This window comes from Sceloporus undulatus, chromosome 1, assembly GCF_019175285.1.
Source record: "Sceloporus undulatus isolate JIND9_A2432 ecotype Alabama chromosome 1, SceUnd_v1.1, whole genome shotgun sequence".
NCBI lineage: Eukaryota > Metazoa > Chordata > Lepidosauria > Squamata > Phrynosomatidae > Sceloporus > Sceloporus undulatus.
In genome coordinates this window covers 25,112,137-25,127,181 of record NC_056522.1, presented here as the reverse complement: position 1 = coordinate 25,127,181, position 15,045 = coordinate 25,112,137, and the positions used below count along the sequence as shown (strand labels likewise).

Here is a 15,045-nt window from a genome sequence, read left to right as displayed (position 1 = left end):
AATTTTGGTTATTACCTTTAAAGCCCTATATAATTTGTGTCCAGGTTACCTGCAGGATCGCCTCTTCCCATATAATCTGCCCCATACACTCAGGTCCCCTGGGACACATTTACTTCAACCATGATTTTATGTGTTTAAATCTATGTTATACCCTTTCTCAAGCCTTGGGGAGAGGCTTGTAAGAAATAAAAAATTATTATGTCATTATGTGCAATTTTCTCTACATTGAGGTGAGCAAACTGCAGGTCACATGCACCTCCAAGGTTGTTTTTTCTACCTTCAAGTGTATCTGCAACTGTCCATTCCTGAAAAAAGGAGGAGGGCAGAATATTTTACTACCTTTAAAAAGGCAAGAGCCCCCAACCTGAGCCTCTAGAGAGGTATTATTTGCAATCTTGCCATGGTTTGAGGAATTGTAGGGCCCTGATAATCTTTTTTCAAGTTAGTGATACGTCTTTTTTCACAGAAAGAAAGTCACTGTCCTGGTCCCCCACCCACCCACCCCCCGGCTCTACAATTTTATGATGGGAAGGGCAACAACAAAGTGTGTAGCCCTCTGGGATCTTGTGTGGGACCAACACAGCTCCCCAAATCCTGGCAGCTGCCAACCCTTACTCCTTCCATACAGTTTGACATCAGTCTCTGGCTGGGGATTTTTCTTCATTTGCACATATTCTCCTTTCCTGGTGAAAATGTATTTTGTAGAGATTAGTTGGACTGTAGAGTCCCACCAGTTAATTGCCCAATATCCTGGACTTTTCTGCTCCAAAAGAAAGACACACACACACAGAGAGAGAGAGAGAGAGAGAGAGAGAGAGACCTTTTCCCGGATTTCCAATGCTCGCTTGCACAATGGTTCTGCCTCCTTGTATTTTCCCCTTTTGCCATAGAGGACAGCCAGGTTATTCAGGGTTGCTGCAACCTGTAAAAAAAACATAAGCAGGCCTATATGAGAGCCAAGAAATTATTATAGGGAGCCAGAGGAAAGATATTACAATCCAGAGCTGTAGCGCTATGCTTGTGGTTCTTTAAGATCCATTTGGCTGACTGTACAAGAAGTAGGGTTGCAGATAAGCAGGACATTGATCCTCTTTGTTCTATACCAGTAAGACTCCAGAAATACTTCCTCCATTTTCCTGCTTCTCCTTTAATAGGTGAACATAAGAGCTTATGGTTTGAGTTCCTCGGCAACTGGTATCAAAAATCATACAACCTCTGATACTGGAAGTAATAAACAGCCATCATCATAAATAACCATTGAATAGCCACCTATCATACCCATTAATATTCTAAGATGTTTGGCCAGATTTCCTGCACAGTGATTTCATGCCCTTAGTTTGTAGTTGAATGGCCTGTAAATAGGTCATCCTGCCTCATGCTCAACTGATGCCTTTAACACCTCTTGTTCCAATGAAAGTTTTCACAGAAAAAACACACAATTCTTTCTTTTTGTTTCCTCCAACAAATGTGGCCAAACCTGAAGTCTACACATGTTATCCTTCTGATGTCTGATTGCCTGGTCATACCCTGCAACATTTCTGTGGTTTATCTGACTGCAAAGCTACATTCCACCTTCCATCTACTCAGACCTTCCCACCTGGTAAAACTGAGAGAAATGACTACTTACTGCAGGATGATCCTTGCCAAGTGTCTTTTCCCTAATGGAAAGTGCATCATTTAGCAGGTGAGCTGCCTCCTTGTATTTGTTCTGATCCCTGTAGCGAGACATTTTACAGATACAGTACAATACAAAAATTCACATCACAGGAAATGAATTTACTGCATTCAATTTTCTACCTAATTTTCCATTTCAAGCTCAACATGTGGAGCTCTCTCCACACAGCTCTATTTTTCTATCCTAGAAGTGTTTCATACCTGCATATTTGTACAAACTATAGCTTTTAAACCATCAATAGTGGGGATTCCCATCACTCACCTATATACTAAAGCCAAGATGTTTAGCATTGTGGCTACATCAGGATGATCATGGCCTGATGTCTTTTCCAAGTCCTCCAGCGCCTGTTTGCAGAGAGGCACAGCCACCTCATAGCGTCCCTGTGAAGCATACTGAATCACCAGGTTATGGAGTGTACGAAGGCGTGCAGGAATCTCATATCCACCTTGCTGGGCAGCTGCTACTGCACTGCTGTGTTGGTGAGGCACTGCAAGCACACATCACATTAGTAAACAGGTTGCATTGTCATGTTATGCCTAAGTCATAAAGCTGAGAACTGCCACCTGCTCCATTTCCTTAATTTCAAGCTAGCCAGTAAATTTGCTGATACACCAGTATAAAGACAGTTCAATTTAGCCTTCATGGCTTCCTCCCATTCCTCCCTTATTAAAGAAGGAAGAAATGTAACCTACACCCTTGGCCCTGATCCTCTTCTTCATTTGGAAACAAGTCATCCAAAGAATCTTTTGTGGAATCGCCTTCTTTCTCCTCCTGAGAAAAGAGAACCACAAATGAAATGAAATTTAAAAATGAGTATAAACTTGTGAATATTTGAGCAGGGATGAATCTTTACACTTATATTTACCCAAGTCCACTAAAATGTTTTCTTTCCCATCAAAGCAACACCAGTTCAATTCCAAAGGCAAGGAAGCTCTGCCTTATCTCAATGAGATTCAGATCAGATTGACTCATCCACTATCAAGAATAATCACTGCTACTGGCCTCTGGTGGGGGGGGACACAGGTGTTCTCTGCAGAAAACTCTCCCTATCCCCTTTTGATGCTTACTGATGGAGACACGTCCTCATCATATTTCTTCAGCTGGTTCATGAACTCCAGATGTTTCTTTTCCTCCTCAAGTTGTGCCACCGTCTGCTCACTGCGTTGCAGCTTCTGCTGGGTGTTTGCCAGCTCGTCCCGCAGCCATTGGTTTTCTTGGCACAGCCGGCGCACCTGGGCCCTCAGTTTCTGCTTCTCAGACTCAACTGCATTCAGATGATTTGACAGAGCCATCATCACCTGGCCCAAGAAAAGTAAGAAATGCTTGTTGTTGCTTAATACATGCTAGGTGCCTTCCTGACTGTCCCTTAACAATGTATCCAAAAGCTTCCTGTGCAGCCAAGCCAAACTTCAGTGGAGAAACCAGCTCTGGAAGTGCTTAGGCCCACTGGAATTATGATCATTATCTAAGATGGAGCTGAAAGTATCTAAGTGCTTGCATCTAGTCACACATCTCAAACTAGAATATTAAATGTTCAACTCATAGTTGGAAGGATGCAGCCTCTTGGGGAATACCATCATTGCCTACTAGCTGTATCCAGCATTCACTGTCTCTGTTGTCAAGGGACAGAAAGCTGTGTGCATTTGGCTAGAATTGTCACAATTCTAGACTGAGTCTACCCACTTTTTGGCATCTATAAGAGATGAACCCTCTAACATGCAAATGTCCCAAATCTGAGTAAGTGTATGTCTGCTTATTTTGCAAATTTGCCTTTGGATACCCAAGGAAGAAATGGAAATCCAATTGCATTATGCTTCCAGTTCAGCAATTTCACTTGAATTTTAAGTAACTATATAACTATAAGTTTAAAAAATGCATTAAAATTGCATTTAAAAAAAGAAAAGAAAGGAAGCTACATTTATAAGATGTTTGATTTCTATGTCTAAGACTTTGATTGATCGGTGGTTCTGTGAAAGAGTGAAAAACACACAGCCCTGCCTATACCTAAGCAATATGTGATAAGTGCATTTATCTTCAATCACCCTAGTCTATGTATTCAATGACTTATTCATGACTGAATGTATTCAATTACTTATTTATGATTTCTGTTTAGTTTCTTCTGCTGGACTTGTGTATCACAATAAAGTACTCTTCAAGAGATTGCAGCTCACCTGTGCCTCTCCAAGCCCCAGCTCAATCATCTCCACTGACTTGCGCAGTAGGTTGGCTTTTTCATGCACAAGATTGGCTTCCTCATCCTTCTTTAGACACTTAATGGTTTCCAGCAAGCTGTGCAAAATTGAGTTGTGTTCATTCTTCAGTGCCTCCAGCCCCTGCATGACCAGTTTTGTGTTGGAAATGATCTCCTCTTGGCTTAGTTTGTCCATTTTTTCCTCTCTGGGGTACACCATTGTGGACATAGTCTTTCAGCTATTCCCTCCACCTAAAGGAGGAGAAAGAAAAGGTAGTATTACTATAGAGCACAGCCTTACTTGGAGTGGGCAGACTCAGAAAAAACATGAGCATGACCTGTCACCAGCAGTAGCACATATAGGTAAAGATAAGGATACGTCAAAGCTGACATTTTCTTACCGCCCCCACACCATTGGGAATCAAGAAAGCTGATTTAGCTGCCATTTAAGAGCACAAGGGGAATCACAATGAGCCCAGAGGTCATGGAGATCCAGCACGGAACAGACCAGATTACGGACAAATTGTTTCAACATGGTAACAGAAAGGAAAAAGAGAAAGTCTTCAGGTTATTTCTCATTCCTCCCTATAACAGGATCCCTCTCTGTATTTTGAGACATATTACTACAGCTTATGAACTAGAAGAAAACGCTTTGATGGCCAAACCCTGGGCCCAGTTCCTTAGTAAAAAATATCCAGGATGTTTACTGGAGAGTCTGGAGGAAATGCAGTGGGAAAGAGAAAGTAAGGTGGCAGTTAATTGTTCAGCTCCATCAAGGAGGCTCAGAAGTACACTCCTCCTAATTTACACATCTAGACTCCAGTAAGACACTCACTGTGCATTCTCTCATCTCTACAGCAAAGTTTTCCCTGAATATAACCACAGAGATGCACTACATAGGTGCCAGATGCGCCTCTACAATAAACATTAGGGTTCACAGGGTCTGGTCAAACAAGTGAGAGGATAAAAACAATGGCAACTAATGCATACTTGAACCCAGAAGCAGGCTGGGAGCAGGGCACAATAAACAAGCCAGGAATACAAAACTTTGCATATGATGCACAATCACACAATCTTCCCCCCCACCCCAGAAGCTATGGAATCTGAAAAAGCAAGGGTTACAGATCTTGCACAGCTAAGATACTCCCTCATCTAATAGATCCATTCCTGATCTCTTGTCAAGATACAGGATCTGCTTTCTGCTCTTTTGCAGCAAGCAATCATCTGGCTTTGACTTCTTCAAGATGCTTGGCACTAATAGGGACTACATAATACTGACAGCTCCACTCCAGACATGCTCATAAAGAGCCCCCTGCTCCTATCTATTTCCTCCCTGCCCCTGTTGCCAAACCCCTTTGCGCTAAGGCTCACCCCACACCCACAGGTTTGAATAAGAAGTGCTTACCTCCTTAACAGCGGACAGATCAGTTTGCCCAGATTGTTCAATACAAAAGCAAGCGAGACAACCTGGACTCACGTGATCTGACTGGCAGGAGGCCAAGCTGTTACGCTAGCCAGCAAAGGAGGGAAGAATAAGAAGAGGGAGGAAGCTATCAGCAGATCTGCCTTTGTTCTTGGGTAGTCCCACCTCTGTGTGTTCTGGGCTCTTTGCTAGGCAACAGCAGTCTGCCTCCCCCTTGTTTACTGAGCCTAACAGAATGACCCACTCAAAAAAAATCAAAAAATCAAATACTGTCAGAACAATGGGAGTCTCTCAGCAGAACTACCCACTGCTCCCAAGGTGGTAACATGATTTTGCAAGGGCAAGGTCTCCTACCCAAAGTGCCAGTGAGGAAACACCTGCCCACTCCTGGGCCACACAGTTATGGGGGAAGGCAGAACAAAGAGGCAGACAGGAACAGTGGATTGATTGAAAAGTCCCTCCCCAAATCCCCAAAACACCCCAGTGAGAGGCTCCAGTTTCCTCTTCCAAAGCAGAGAAGGGGTGTGTGAGGCAAATATGGATACTCTGATTCTGACAGAGAAAAAAAGGATGGCAAATGCTACCCCAGCAGGGAGAGCCTGTGTGTGGAGTGCATTTGTCAGCTGCATCTGGGAATGAAACCATGCAGGAAGGTTGTGAAGAAAAGCTCTCTCTCTCTCTCTCTCTCTCTCTCTATATATATATATATATATCCTTTGTGAACTGGCCTGGCTAGCAGGCATTTAAAAAAAAAAGGGGGGGGAGTTGATTTACCTCAAACAAGAAGACCCCCTCGAATTCAGAGCCACAAAGCGTCTCCAGCATTATAGAACACACACTGTGTGTAGCTTAACACGGTGCCTTGTTTTTATAATACTGGAGGACTATTCATTGGGGTGGAAGATTTCTGAACTGAGTTTACAAGCTTGTCAAAACAAAACACTTTCATTTGATTCCATTGGGTCAAACTGCTACTGCAGTAACTGGGCTGCTGTGTGCAAGGCTAGGTCTTTAAGAGAAGAAACAGAATTTATAAAAAAAAGTTATGACTGCTGCACACAAGTATACAAGAAGCAATTTTATATGGGCATATCAGGTTCCTCCCTCAGCTTCTAATTACAAATGAATGTCTGCAGTTTTTTGTAATGGCATTTTGGAATCCCCCCCTTTTGTCCCACCAAATTATCTTGACAAAACTTCCACCAGGGACCATACTCCTTTCTGTTCCACACCCTCATTTCATTTCCTACAACCTGCTCAACATTGCCTACATATCAAGAACTATTTTCTCTGTTCATATTAATACTGAAGGAACCATTCTCCCTTTTAGATGCCTATTAGCTATTATTAAGGCCATTGCAAGAGACATGAAACTTCTCAATGTTACAGTGAGAATGGATTGTGCTTTCTATCCTTAACCATGAACAGTTTGTATGACTTAAGACTTCCTTTATAGTTCTACTCGCACAGCCTGAAATAATTTCTCTGGTATGAACACAAAATACTAGGCACAAGAAAGTTTATCAACCATAATAGTCTTCTTCAACCCAGGATCTTCCATATAGGATGAACTACAAACCCCACCACCACAACTGCTGAGACTGTTGGTAGGGGGTGGTGAGAAGTGAAGTCCAATGCATATGGAAAATGCCAAATGGAGAAAGGTTGAACTACTGAACTTGAAGTGAAAAACCCCAGGAACCAATGCCATCTCAGTATTTTGCAAGTTCAGAAAGGATCAGTTAGCAAGTACCAGAAGAAAACAGCCTATGAATACTTTTATTTGTTCACCCACCTTCTGAACTAGAACAAGTCTTCACTACTTCTCTTTCCTTCCCAGCCACAGTGACTGTAATACCCAGTTCATTCTGATTCTTAAATGTCTAGAATCCATTTTTTTAAATGAAAAACACATATACACCATTTTCTGACATGCAATACATCGCAGATGGGGTGGGTGTGAGTCAGTGTCATTTCACAGAATTAACAAATCCTAAAAATTCATGGGGTCTTGCAAACCAGCAGTCCAATGCACTTTAATGGTGGGGGGAAGCTTCACTAATGGGAGGCAACTTCACTCTCAGCTTCACTCAGGGAGGGAGGGGGTGCGTATGTGTGAAACTGAGAGATTATCACAAGAATGATATGATATCCAAGTTTCTATACTACACAAGGTCCATAGTGGACAACTACTTGCTTACTATTACTGGATGTCTCCACATATTTTGCTATATATTTTTCAAGCTGTAACACCAGGTATTTCTGTATTATGTGTTATCTACTGTATGGTCCCCAATATATATTCTGTTGATATGTGATTCCTATTTATTTTATTTTTTCAGTTAATCCTGACCACTGATGAAGACTCTTAGTCAAAACGCGTTTGGTCTTGGTTGGTTTATTTCTCAGTTGTAATGGGCTTACTGTGTTATCCCTTTTATTCATCTTCTTGGAGGTGTTAAGAACCTTATTTGTATCTGTACTAGTACTCTGTATGTATGACACCTCCATACACCTGATACAATATTTGAGATGTACAGTTTTCTAGCCCAGTACATTTTGTTAACACCAGCCCTTTATTTACATTTGAGTTTTGCACACAGACCAAAACAAGTCAGTCTGCAGGATTGTATACATTTTATCTTTTCAATTCTTCTCGCATTCTATCATTTCATTTTGTCCAAATAAAACTACTGTGTTTTTATAGTTTTTCCCCCCTAGACTTTTTTGCTTTCAAACCTCTTGTTTTTGGGTTTAGGGTATCAACTTTTTGCTCTCTTCACACTGCCATTCAAGCCAATAGGGCTTGAATATAAGTGGATTTCTGTTTTCATGGGGGGGGGGGCGCAACACGGATCCCCACGAAAACGGAGGGGCAAGTGTATACTCCTAAACACCATTAACTTGTAAGACATAGGGTAGACCTCTTAGGGGCTCCACCATAGGATTTGATTTAAAAAAGGGCTCTGTGAGTCAAAAAGGTTGGGAACCCCTGCCCTATGGCAGCATGTTCTGAAATATTAGCCTCAAAATACTGACCGGAGCGTGTGATATTTGACATGCAGAGGTGGTGGTGATTTTGGCTCCTTGGAAAACTGTCCTAGCAAACTGGAAGCTGTGTTTCAGGCTCAAATCTGCTTAAAAGCAAGCTGTGGTCAGAACAACAAGACTGAAAGGTCACAGGATTCTGTTTGGAAGCAGATTAATAAAAGAAAAATCACAGAATCTCAAAGACTTCAATGGCTCTTCATCACACTTTTAGAAGACAAGGAGGTTTGTGTGTGAAGTTAAGCACAGTTTTCTCCTACATGGGAAGGGGAAATTTGTCTTGTTTATTGAACAAGACATGAAACTATAAATCTGACACTAATAAAACATCAATTTTATTCCCATATGTGATGTTTATCAAGTCTGCACAAGTAAGGACAGGGGCAAAAAACACCAGGACAGTAGGCAGACAGTCACTGTAACATAACCAAACATGCTTGTCACAGCAGTACTGTGGCAATTCAATCATGCCTACAAAATGTTCACTCATATCCTGCTTGAATCATAAGCTCATCAATATTTACTTCAATAAAGATAACACAAGAGTTCCTACATAAAACTCTGAGCCCTGGGGCTAGCAACTGTCAGAGCTGAGTCACAACAATGAGCAGGGAGAAAAGCTACATGAGTTACTAAAGTGAATCTACAAAATAAACTTTGTTAGTTTCCCCCTAAGCTTTCCTGCCTGATTTTATCCCCCTGTGAATCCCTCTATACTCTGACTGGAGAAGGAGAACCATCCTCTAAGTAAGCGCATGTGCAAAAATAGGCTAGGAGGCTGCATGTAGTCCAAAGGGCACAGTTTGCCTATTAGTGTTCTATATTCATCACGGCTGCAACCTTCCCCCTACTTGTCATCTTCCTCTGAAAGAGAAAACAACTGAACTTACGTTTGGGCCACACACTATACAGAAAACCTACACTCACAGAGAGATACCTACAAGAACTCCAACCATCACCAGGGACAAAAAAAGAAGCACAATAAAAACACTGGTAGACCAGGCAAAAAGGATCTGTGAACCCCAATACTTGGAAGAGGAATTGAAGCACCAAGACTGGGCTCTACAGGCAAATAGTTATTCCAGTTCAGACATTAGAAGGACTGCCAGACTCAGAAAAACCCTTAGGAGTGAAGACAAACAACCACCCAAAGGGAAAGTATTTTTTACTATACATCAAAGGACAACTTCAACAGGATAGAAGAAACCCTTAAAGAAAACAAAGTTTGGCTACCAGTCCTGAAAAACAGCAAAATCAGGACCCAGCAAATGGAAATGAAAATCACCCAGGGTAAGGGGGGTAACAACAAACCAACACAGAGATTAACATGTAAACCACGTTCTCAACCAAAGATCACATAGAGAGAGAGAGAGAGATACACACACACACCACTCATTCCCAGAATTCTCTGAAGATGCCAGCCACAGCTGCTGACAAAATGTCAGGAATAAACTCTTCCAGAACATGGCCACATAGTCCAAGAACCCCACAAAAAAACTAAGAAACTATTGCACCTCTGTTCCACAAGTGACTAGGTATTTCTCTGCCCTCAGGAGAATTTGCCCATTACACTTCTGTACAAGTCAAGATTTTCTGTTTGCCTTGCCTAGTTCAGAGCGGTAACACACATAAAACAGTTCTCTGAGGACAGGACAGTCTTACTCTTACAACTAATTAGCTTTCCATCAGATGTGTGCAATCTGTTGCTTTTCAATGTTGTTAAACAGCAGCTCCCATCAGAACTTACCATTCTCTAGGGTGGTTAGGCTTGATGGCAACTACTGTTCAACATCTGAAGAGCCATTTCTTTCATGCCTATAACTAAGAACATAAAGTGTGATGTGTGCAGCCAGTTTTAGTTCAGAAAAAAAAGCATGCTTTTGCTACGAGAAGTTTAGGAAACAAAAGGCTGTAGGTACACTAGTCTTAAACTCAGCAATACAAAGAAAACATGTGGGTAATATTCCTTCCTATCGTTTATTCACAAAATAACAAAATGCAAGATGCATCAAACTACGTAAGTCCATAAACAGGTCCAGATATACAAACAGAAATACAGTTGGCCCTCCATATTTGTGGCTTTGACTTTTGCAGATTTGATTATTTGCAGCTTTGATTAATATGCTCTGTCTAGAAATCTCTAGATCCTCCAGCACAACTCTTGCCAGACGTTGACCATAGAGTTGTGCTGGAGAACCTAGAAATTCCTAGAGAAAACACTTCCCTAGGCATTTGTAGGTCCTCCAGCATGAGTCTATGATCAATTTTTGGAAGATATTGACCATAAAGTTGCACTAGAGGATGTGGAGATTTCTAGAGAGTTGTTCTCTCAGGTATTATTATTATTATTAATATTATGCTTTATTTATATAGCACTGTAGATTTGCACAGTGCTGTACATTCAAACAATAGAATAGATAAGAGTAAACCTGCCCGTAGCGTACAATCTAAGAAATAATAGCATAATACATATAAATAATACATAACAATATAGGAAAGGGTTCAATAAAACAGGCAACAAATTAAAAACGTCAAATAGCAAATAATACTCATGCAATGCCTGGGAATGCTTCTCTGAACAGGATGGTCTTCAGCTCAGTTTTGAAACTAGTTAAAGAAGTGAGTGTGGCTCATGGGGAAAGGAGGTTCCAGGAGTGAGGGGCAGCAAGTGAAAAGGGATGAATCTGGGGCGGGGCAGAGAAAATCCTGGGCTGAGACAGCAGACCTTGACTACCAGAACGGAGGGCCTGAGCGGGAAGGTGTTGGAGAAAGAAGGTCTGATAAATAAGGAGGGCCAGTCCATGGAGGGCTTTAAAAGTCAGCAACAGGAGCGTATACTGAAAACAGAAGGGGACGGGGAACCAGTGAAGGGATGATAATAAAGGAGAGATATGGTCAGAGCGGTGGGTGGATGTAATAATGTAGTTTTTCCACATTCACAGGGTTTTTTTTACGCTTAACCCCAGCAAATGTGGAGAGACCATTGTAGTAGCCTCCTGCAAAGAGTCTATTTACCCGGTGTTCCTGTGATGGAGGCAGAAAGTCTTCCTCATCAATGGAAAGACTGGAAATTTCTTTCTCTTAGCAGATTGAGAGATGGTATGAGGGAATTGCTTCTATTTGTGAGGAAAGACATACAGTACTGCTCTGGCCATCCTCCACCACTCCGTTGTGTTTATGTGATGGTCATGGAGGAAGAAACATCCTTCCTTCCTTTACAACTAAGTTCAGAATCCAAGCAGGTGGGCAGAGAGATGCAGCTTATTCATTGGGGATATTCAGTCATGAATGCACAGTAGGTATGTGTTTAAATAGACATTTGACCTGAGTTATGGTAAAACAAAACAACTTTAAACTCTCTAGCAAAGTAAAATGGGCAGTAAGACGGTTAAAGGATGTTTTGTTGTTACTTTTGTTATGCTCTTTCAAGTTGATGTTGGCTTAATGGTGTTCCTATCACAGGATTTTCTGGCAAGATTGATTCAGAGGAGGTTTACCCTTGCCTTCTTCTAAGGCCAAGAGAGGGTGACTTGCTTAAGGTCATCCAGGGGGTTTCCACGGCTGAGCAGGGATTCAAATCCTGGTCTCCTAGTCCAGCACTCAAATTACAACAACAAACTGGTTTGCTAAAGGATGGTAAGCATATTAATTTGAACTGACGCAACCCCAGTCCTGTTTGAACTAGATTATGGGATGTAATCTGTGCATTTCTGTACATACACAGTTCATTATACTGGACTCAAATCACCAATAGCTTGTGCTACTTTCCAATGGAGGGACAGCTGGAAAATCAATTACACCCTTCTCTTTTTCAGATTTCTTCCCTTATCTACTTAGCAGTCCAACAAAGAGCTCATGGCATCAGTCTAAGATTCCTTATTCAGAAGCCTTAGCTGCACTCGTTTACTTGTCCCCATACTCAAGAGTGCTGTTTCACCCAACTATCACAAGCCCTGTACCACTCACTTCTCAATGCACCAAAGACCAACAAGTACCATACTCAAAATGTTGTTGGATTGCATCTCTCATCAGCCCTACTCAACAGTATCAGTTCAGCATCATCTGAGGAGATCACACTTTTCAGTCCTGCGCAAAAGACTTTTTTGTGTGACACTGTGAAGCAGGAGTCCCTTGTGTAGTAGGTGATGATTTACATCCATAGTGGCTTCAAAACACATTGCATCTTGAAGTATTGAAGCTAGTATTTCTAATTTGGACAATCATAATTAGGGACCATATAATTTGAAGTACTCCTAATTCACAGCCTTTCTGGAAAGGAGGCTCCACCCTACAGAATGACCACAAGGAGGGAATCTATGGGCCGACTACAATATTGTTGTTTTCGTGTGCCTTCTAGTTGTGGCAGCTCTTATCATAAGGTTTTCTTAGCAGGGTTTGTTCAGAGGAGGTTTGCCACTGCCGTCCCCTGAAGCTGAGAGCATGTGACTTGCCCAAGGCCACCGAGTGGGTTTCATGGCCAAGCTGTGAATCAAACTCTGGTCTCCAGAGTCATAGTCCATCTTGGAAAAGATTTATTTTCCTGTAAAGCAGCAGTCTTCTATCATCCTTGGGACCAAGGATTACAGACAAGTATCAGGTCTGAATCTGCCAGTATTATGTAGCAGTAGTGTATGTGAAGAGGTGTGCTGTATTTATCTTTATTAGTAATTATATTTGAAATGTGTTTTTAAAAATGTATTTAAAAATTATAATTTAATTCTTTTCCAGCTTTTTAGCTTTTTAACGAAACCTCCTGTAAGCCGCTCTTGGTCATCTTAGGAGACAGGCAAATAAATAATGACAGTATCTGATGCTACCATGAGGCTTCAGGACTGCTCCACAACCAGAAGCCTAGCTGACATAGTCAGCAGTAAAGATGTTCCTGGTCTGTGCCCTGTGACAGGTTTGCCTTAGGGGCCTGTACAGACAGGCCAAAATAAAGCTGCTTTGGGTCACTCTGGAAGTATGCTGTTTAAATGATGCATGTGCCCTAAGAGGCCAGAAGCAGTGTCAAAGCTGTGGTCCACTCCTTAGCTTGGCTTCTGGACTCTTAGGACACATGCATCATTTAAAGAAGCATACTTCCAAAGTGACCCAAAGCAGCTTTATTTTGGCCTGTCTGTACAGGCCCTTGGAAACGAATTGAAGGTACACACGACACACCAACAATACTTCAGGCTGCAAGTGGTAGATGCTGTATATTTAAATTTAAACTCATGGGAAAGAAAAATCTTTGTGTATACAAAACTACAAAGTCTAGCACAACAGTCCAGCTCAGCCTTCTTCTTGACAGACTAGCTTTCTACATAAAGGAACACTTTGGCGGAGGAGCGAAATGCAGTTCCTTATTTGCAAAGTGAAATGGCACAATCCATTAAAAAGATTCTATTCTGTTTTTAAACTGGGTTAGAGACACCAATCTTATTAGGCTTTCCTGTCCTCTAAACTGTCAGAACAATGTGTTCCTGTTCAGTATGACTATATATGTGCAAGTCATGAAATGCTACATGAAACGAGTGGCTGTCTCCCAAGTGGAACCTTCCGGAAGAAAACTGGAGCTTTAATGTTGGGTTAAATATTAATTTTGACTTCACCCCTTTAAATAGCTACAACTGCTAATAATTTCATCTTTACAATGTAGCCCTGATTAGTCTTTGCACTTTAAAAAAAATTACCATGACTAACTATCATGGCACTTTTAGATCTGCAACATTTACCATTTTGATCTCAGTTTCACAGATTGATTCAGTATCACCCCCAGTTACAAATGAGGAACAGACACTAAAAACACTAAGTTGACCATAGCTCTGTGATACACGAGAGATAGATAAAGGTCTTCCAGAATCAATTCAGCTTTCTACCTTAACTGAGCTACACTGGCCTTCAGGCACTTTAACATGCTACAATACACCAATCCCATCCTTTGCGTTCTGCGAAGCTGATACAGCAGTGCTGGGTCCTACTGAGATTTAGCAGAGCTTTATCTTCCAAAGAGAACAAATTGCTGCAAAGCAGCAAGTTTAACCAAGGCAGTAAAATATTTTAAGAAAGTTAGTACAGTAGAATGTATTTGGATGATGTGGCTCTCAAGAGCTTTTAAACCTGACCCATTTATCATCAAACTCCAATTCCTAGGTTACAAGCACATTCCATAAAGCAAAATACACTTTGCCTTTTGTCTATTGATAATCCTTCCACAAAAACTAAGCATCAGCTAGTCTTCCACTTTTTCTTGTAATGCTAATAGCATGGCCACACCCTACCTGACTTGTCAGTGAAGCTATCAGAGAAATAAAGTTTAATTCAATACAAGGCAACAGGCCCTCCTTTATTGATTCTTTCAATCCCCCTCCATGGAGGGCTCCATCTGACTGCAAAGGTTCTTTGTCAAGAAGAATGGACAGCACCTTGATCTTTGTCTTTCAGTTCCTGAAAGCAGAACCCCCACCCAGTTGAGCAACCTACACTATATAGAAGCTAATTTTCCACAAGAGCCTTGGGAGGACCAACCAGCATTACAGAAACCATCATCCCCAGGGAGAGAAAGGTAACCCAGATCCATCAGGGCTTGCCTGAAAGAAGAGACCTCCCCTGCATCCACCATTATCCCCAGGGAGAGAAAGGTAACCCAGCTCCATCAGGGCTTGCCTGAGAGAAAAGCCTTCCCCTGCATCCACTATCATCTCCAGTGAGAGAAAGGCAAGCCAG

The 15,045-nt window shown here is 41.7% G+C and overlaps 1 protein-coding gene across 9 annotated transcripts in view; it reads right to left on the bottom strand.

The window, feature by feature from the left end:
• KLC4 (kinesin light chain 4) overlaps positions 1 to 15,045 on the bottom strand; it is a 76,957-nt gene that overhangs the window by 41,442 nt on the left and 20,470 nt on the right. For 4 of the 9 annotated variants that reach the window (XM_042446858.1, XM_042446862.1, XM_042446863.1 and 1 more), the window contains exons 1-7: positions 5,272 to 5,389; positions 3,847 to 4,118; positions 2,743 to 2,973; positions 2,368 to 2,446; positions 1,937 to 2,162; positions 1,628 to 1,715; positions 821 to 922 (exon numbers count right to left, since the gene is read on the bottom strand). In XM_042446858.1, coding sequence (XP_042302792.1) covers positions 821 to 922; positions 1,628 to 1,715; positions 1,937 to 2,162; positions 2,368 to 2,446; positions 2,743 to 2,973; positions 3,847 to 4,095 — 975 coding nt within the window. In that variant the 5' untranslated portion in view covers positions 4,096 to 4,118; positions 5,272 to 5,389. Of the gene's footprint in view, positions 1 to 820; positions 923 to 1,627; positions 1,716 to 1,936; positions 2,163 to 2,367; positions 2,447 to 2,742; positions 2,974 to 3,846; positions 4,119 to 5,271; positions 5,390 to 10,084; positions 10,148 to 15,045 lie in introns of those variants that run through there. The other 5 variants (XM_042446865.1, XM_042446866.1, XM_042446859.1 and 2 more) reach the window with 3 other exon arrangements.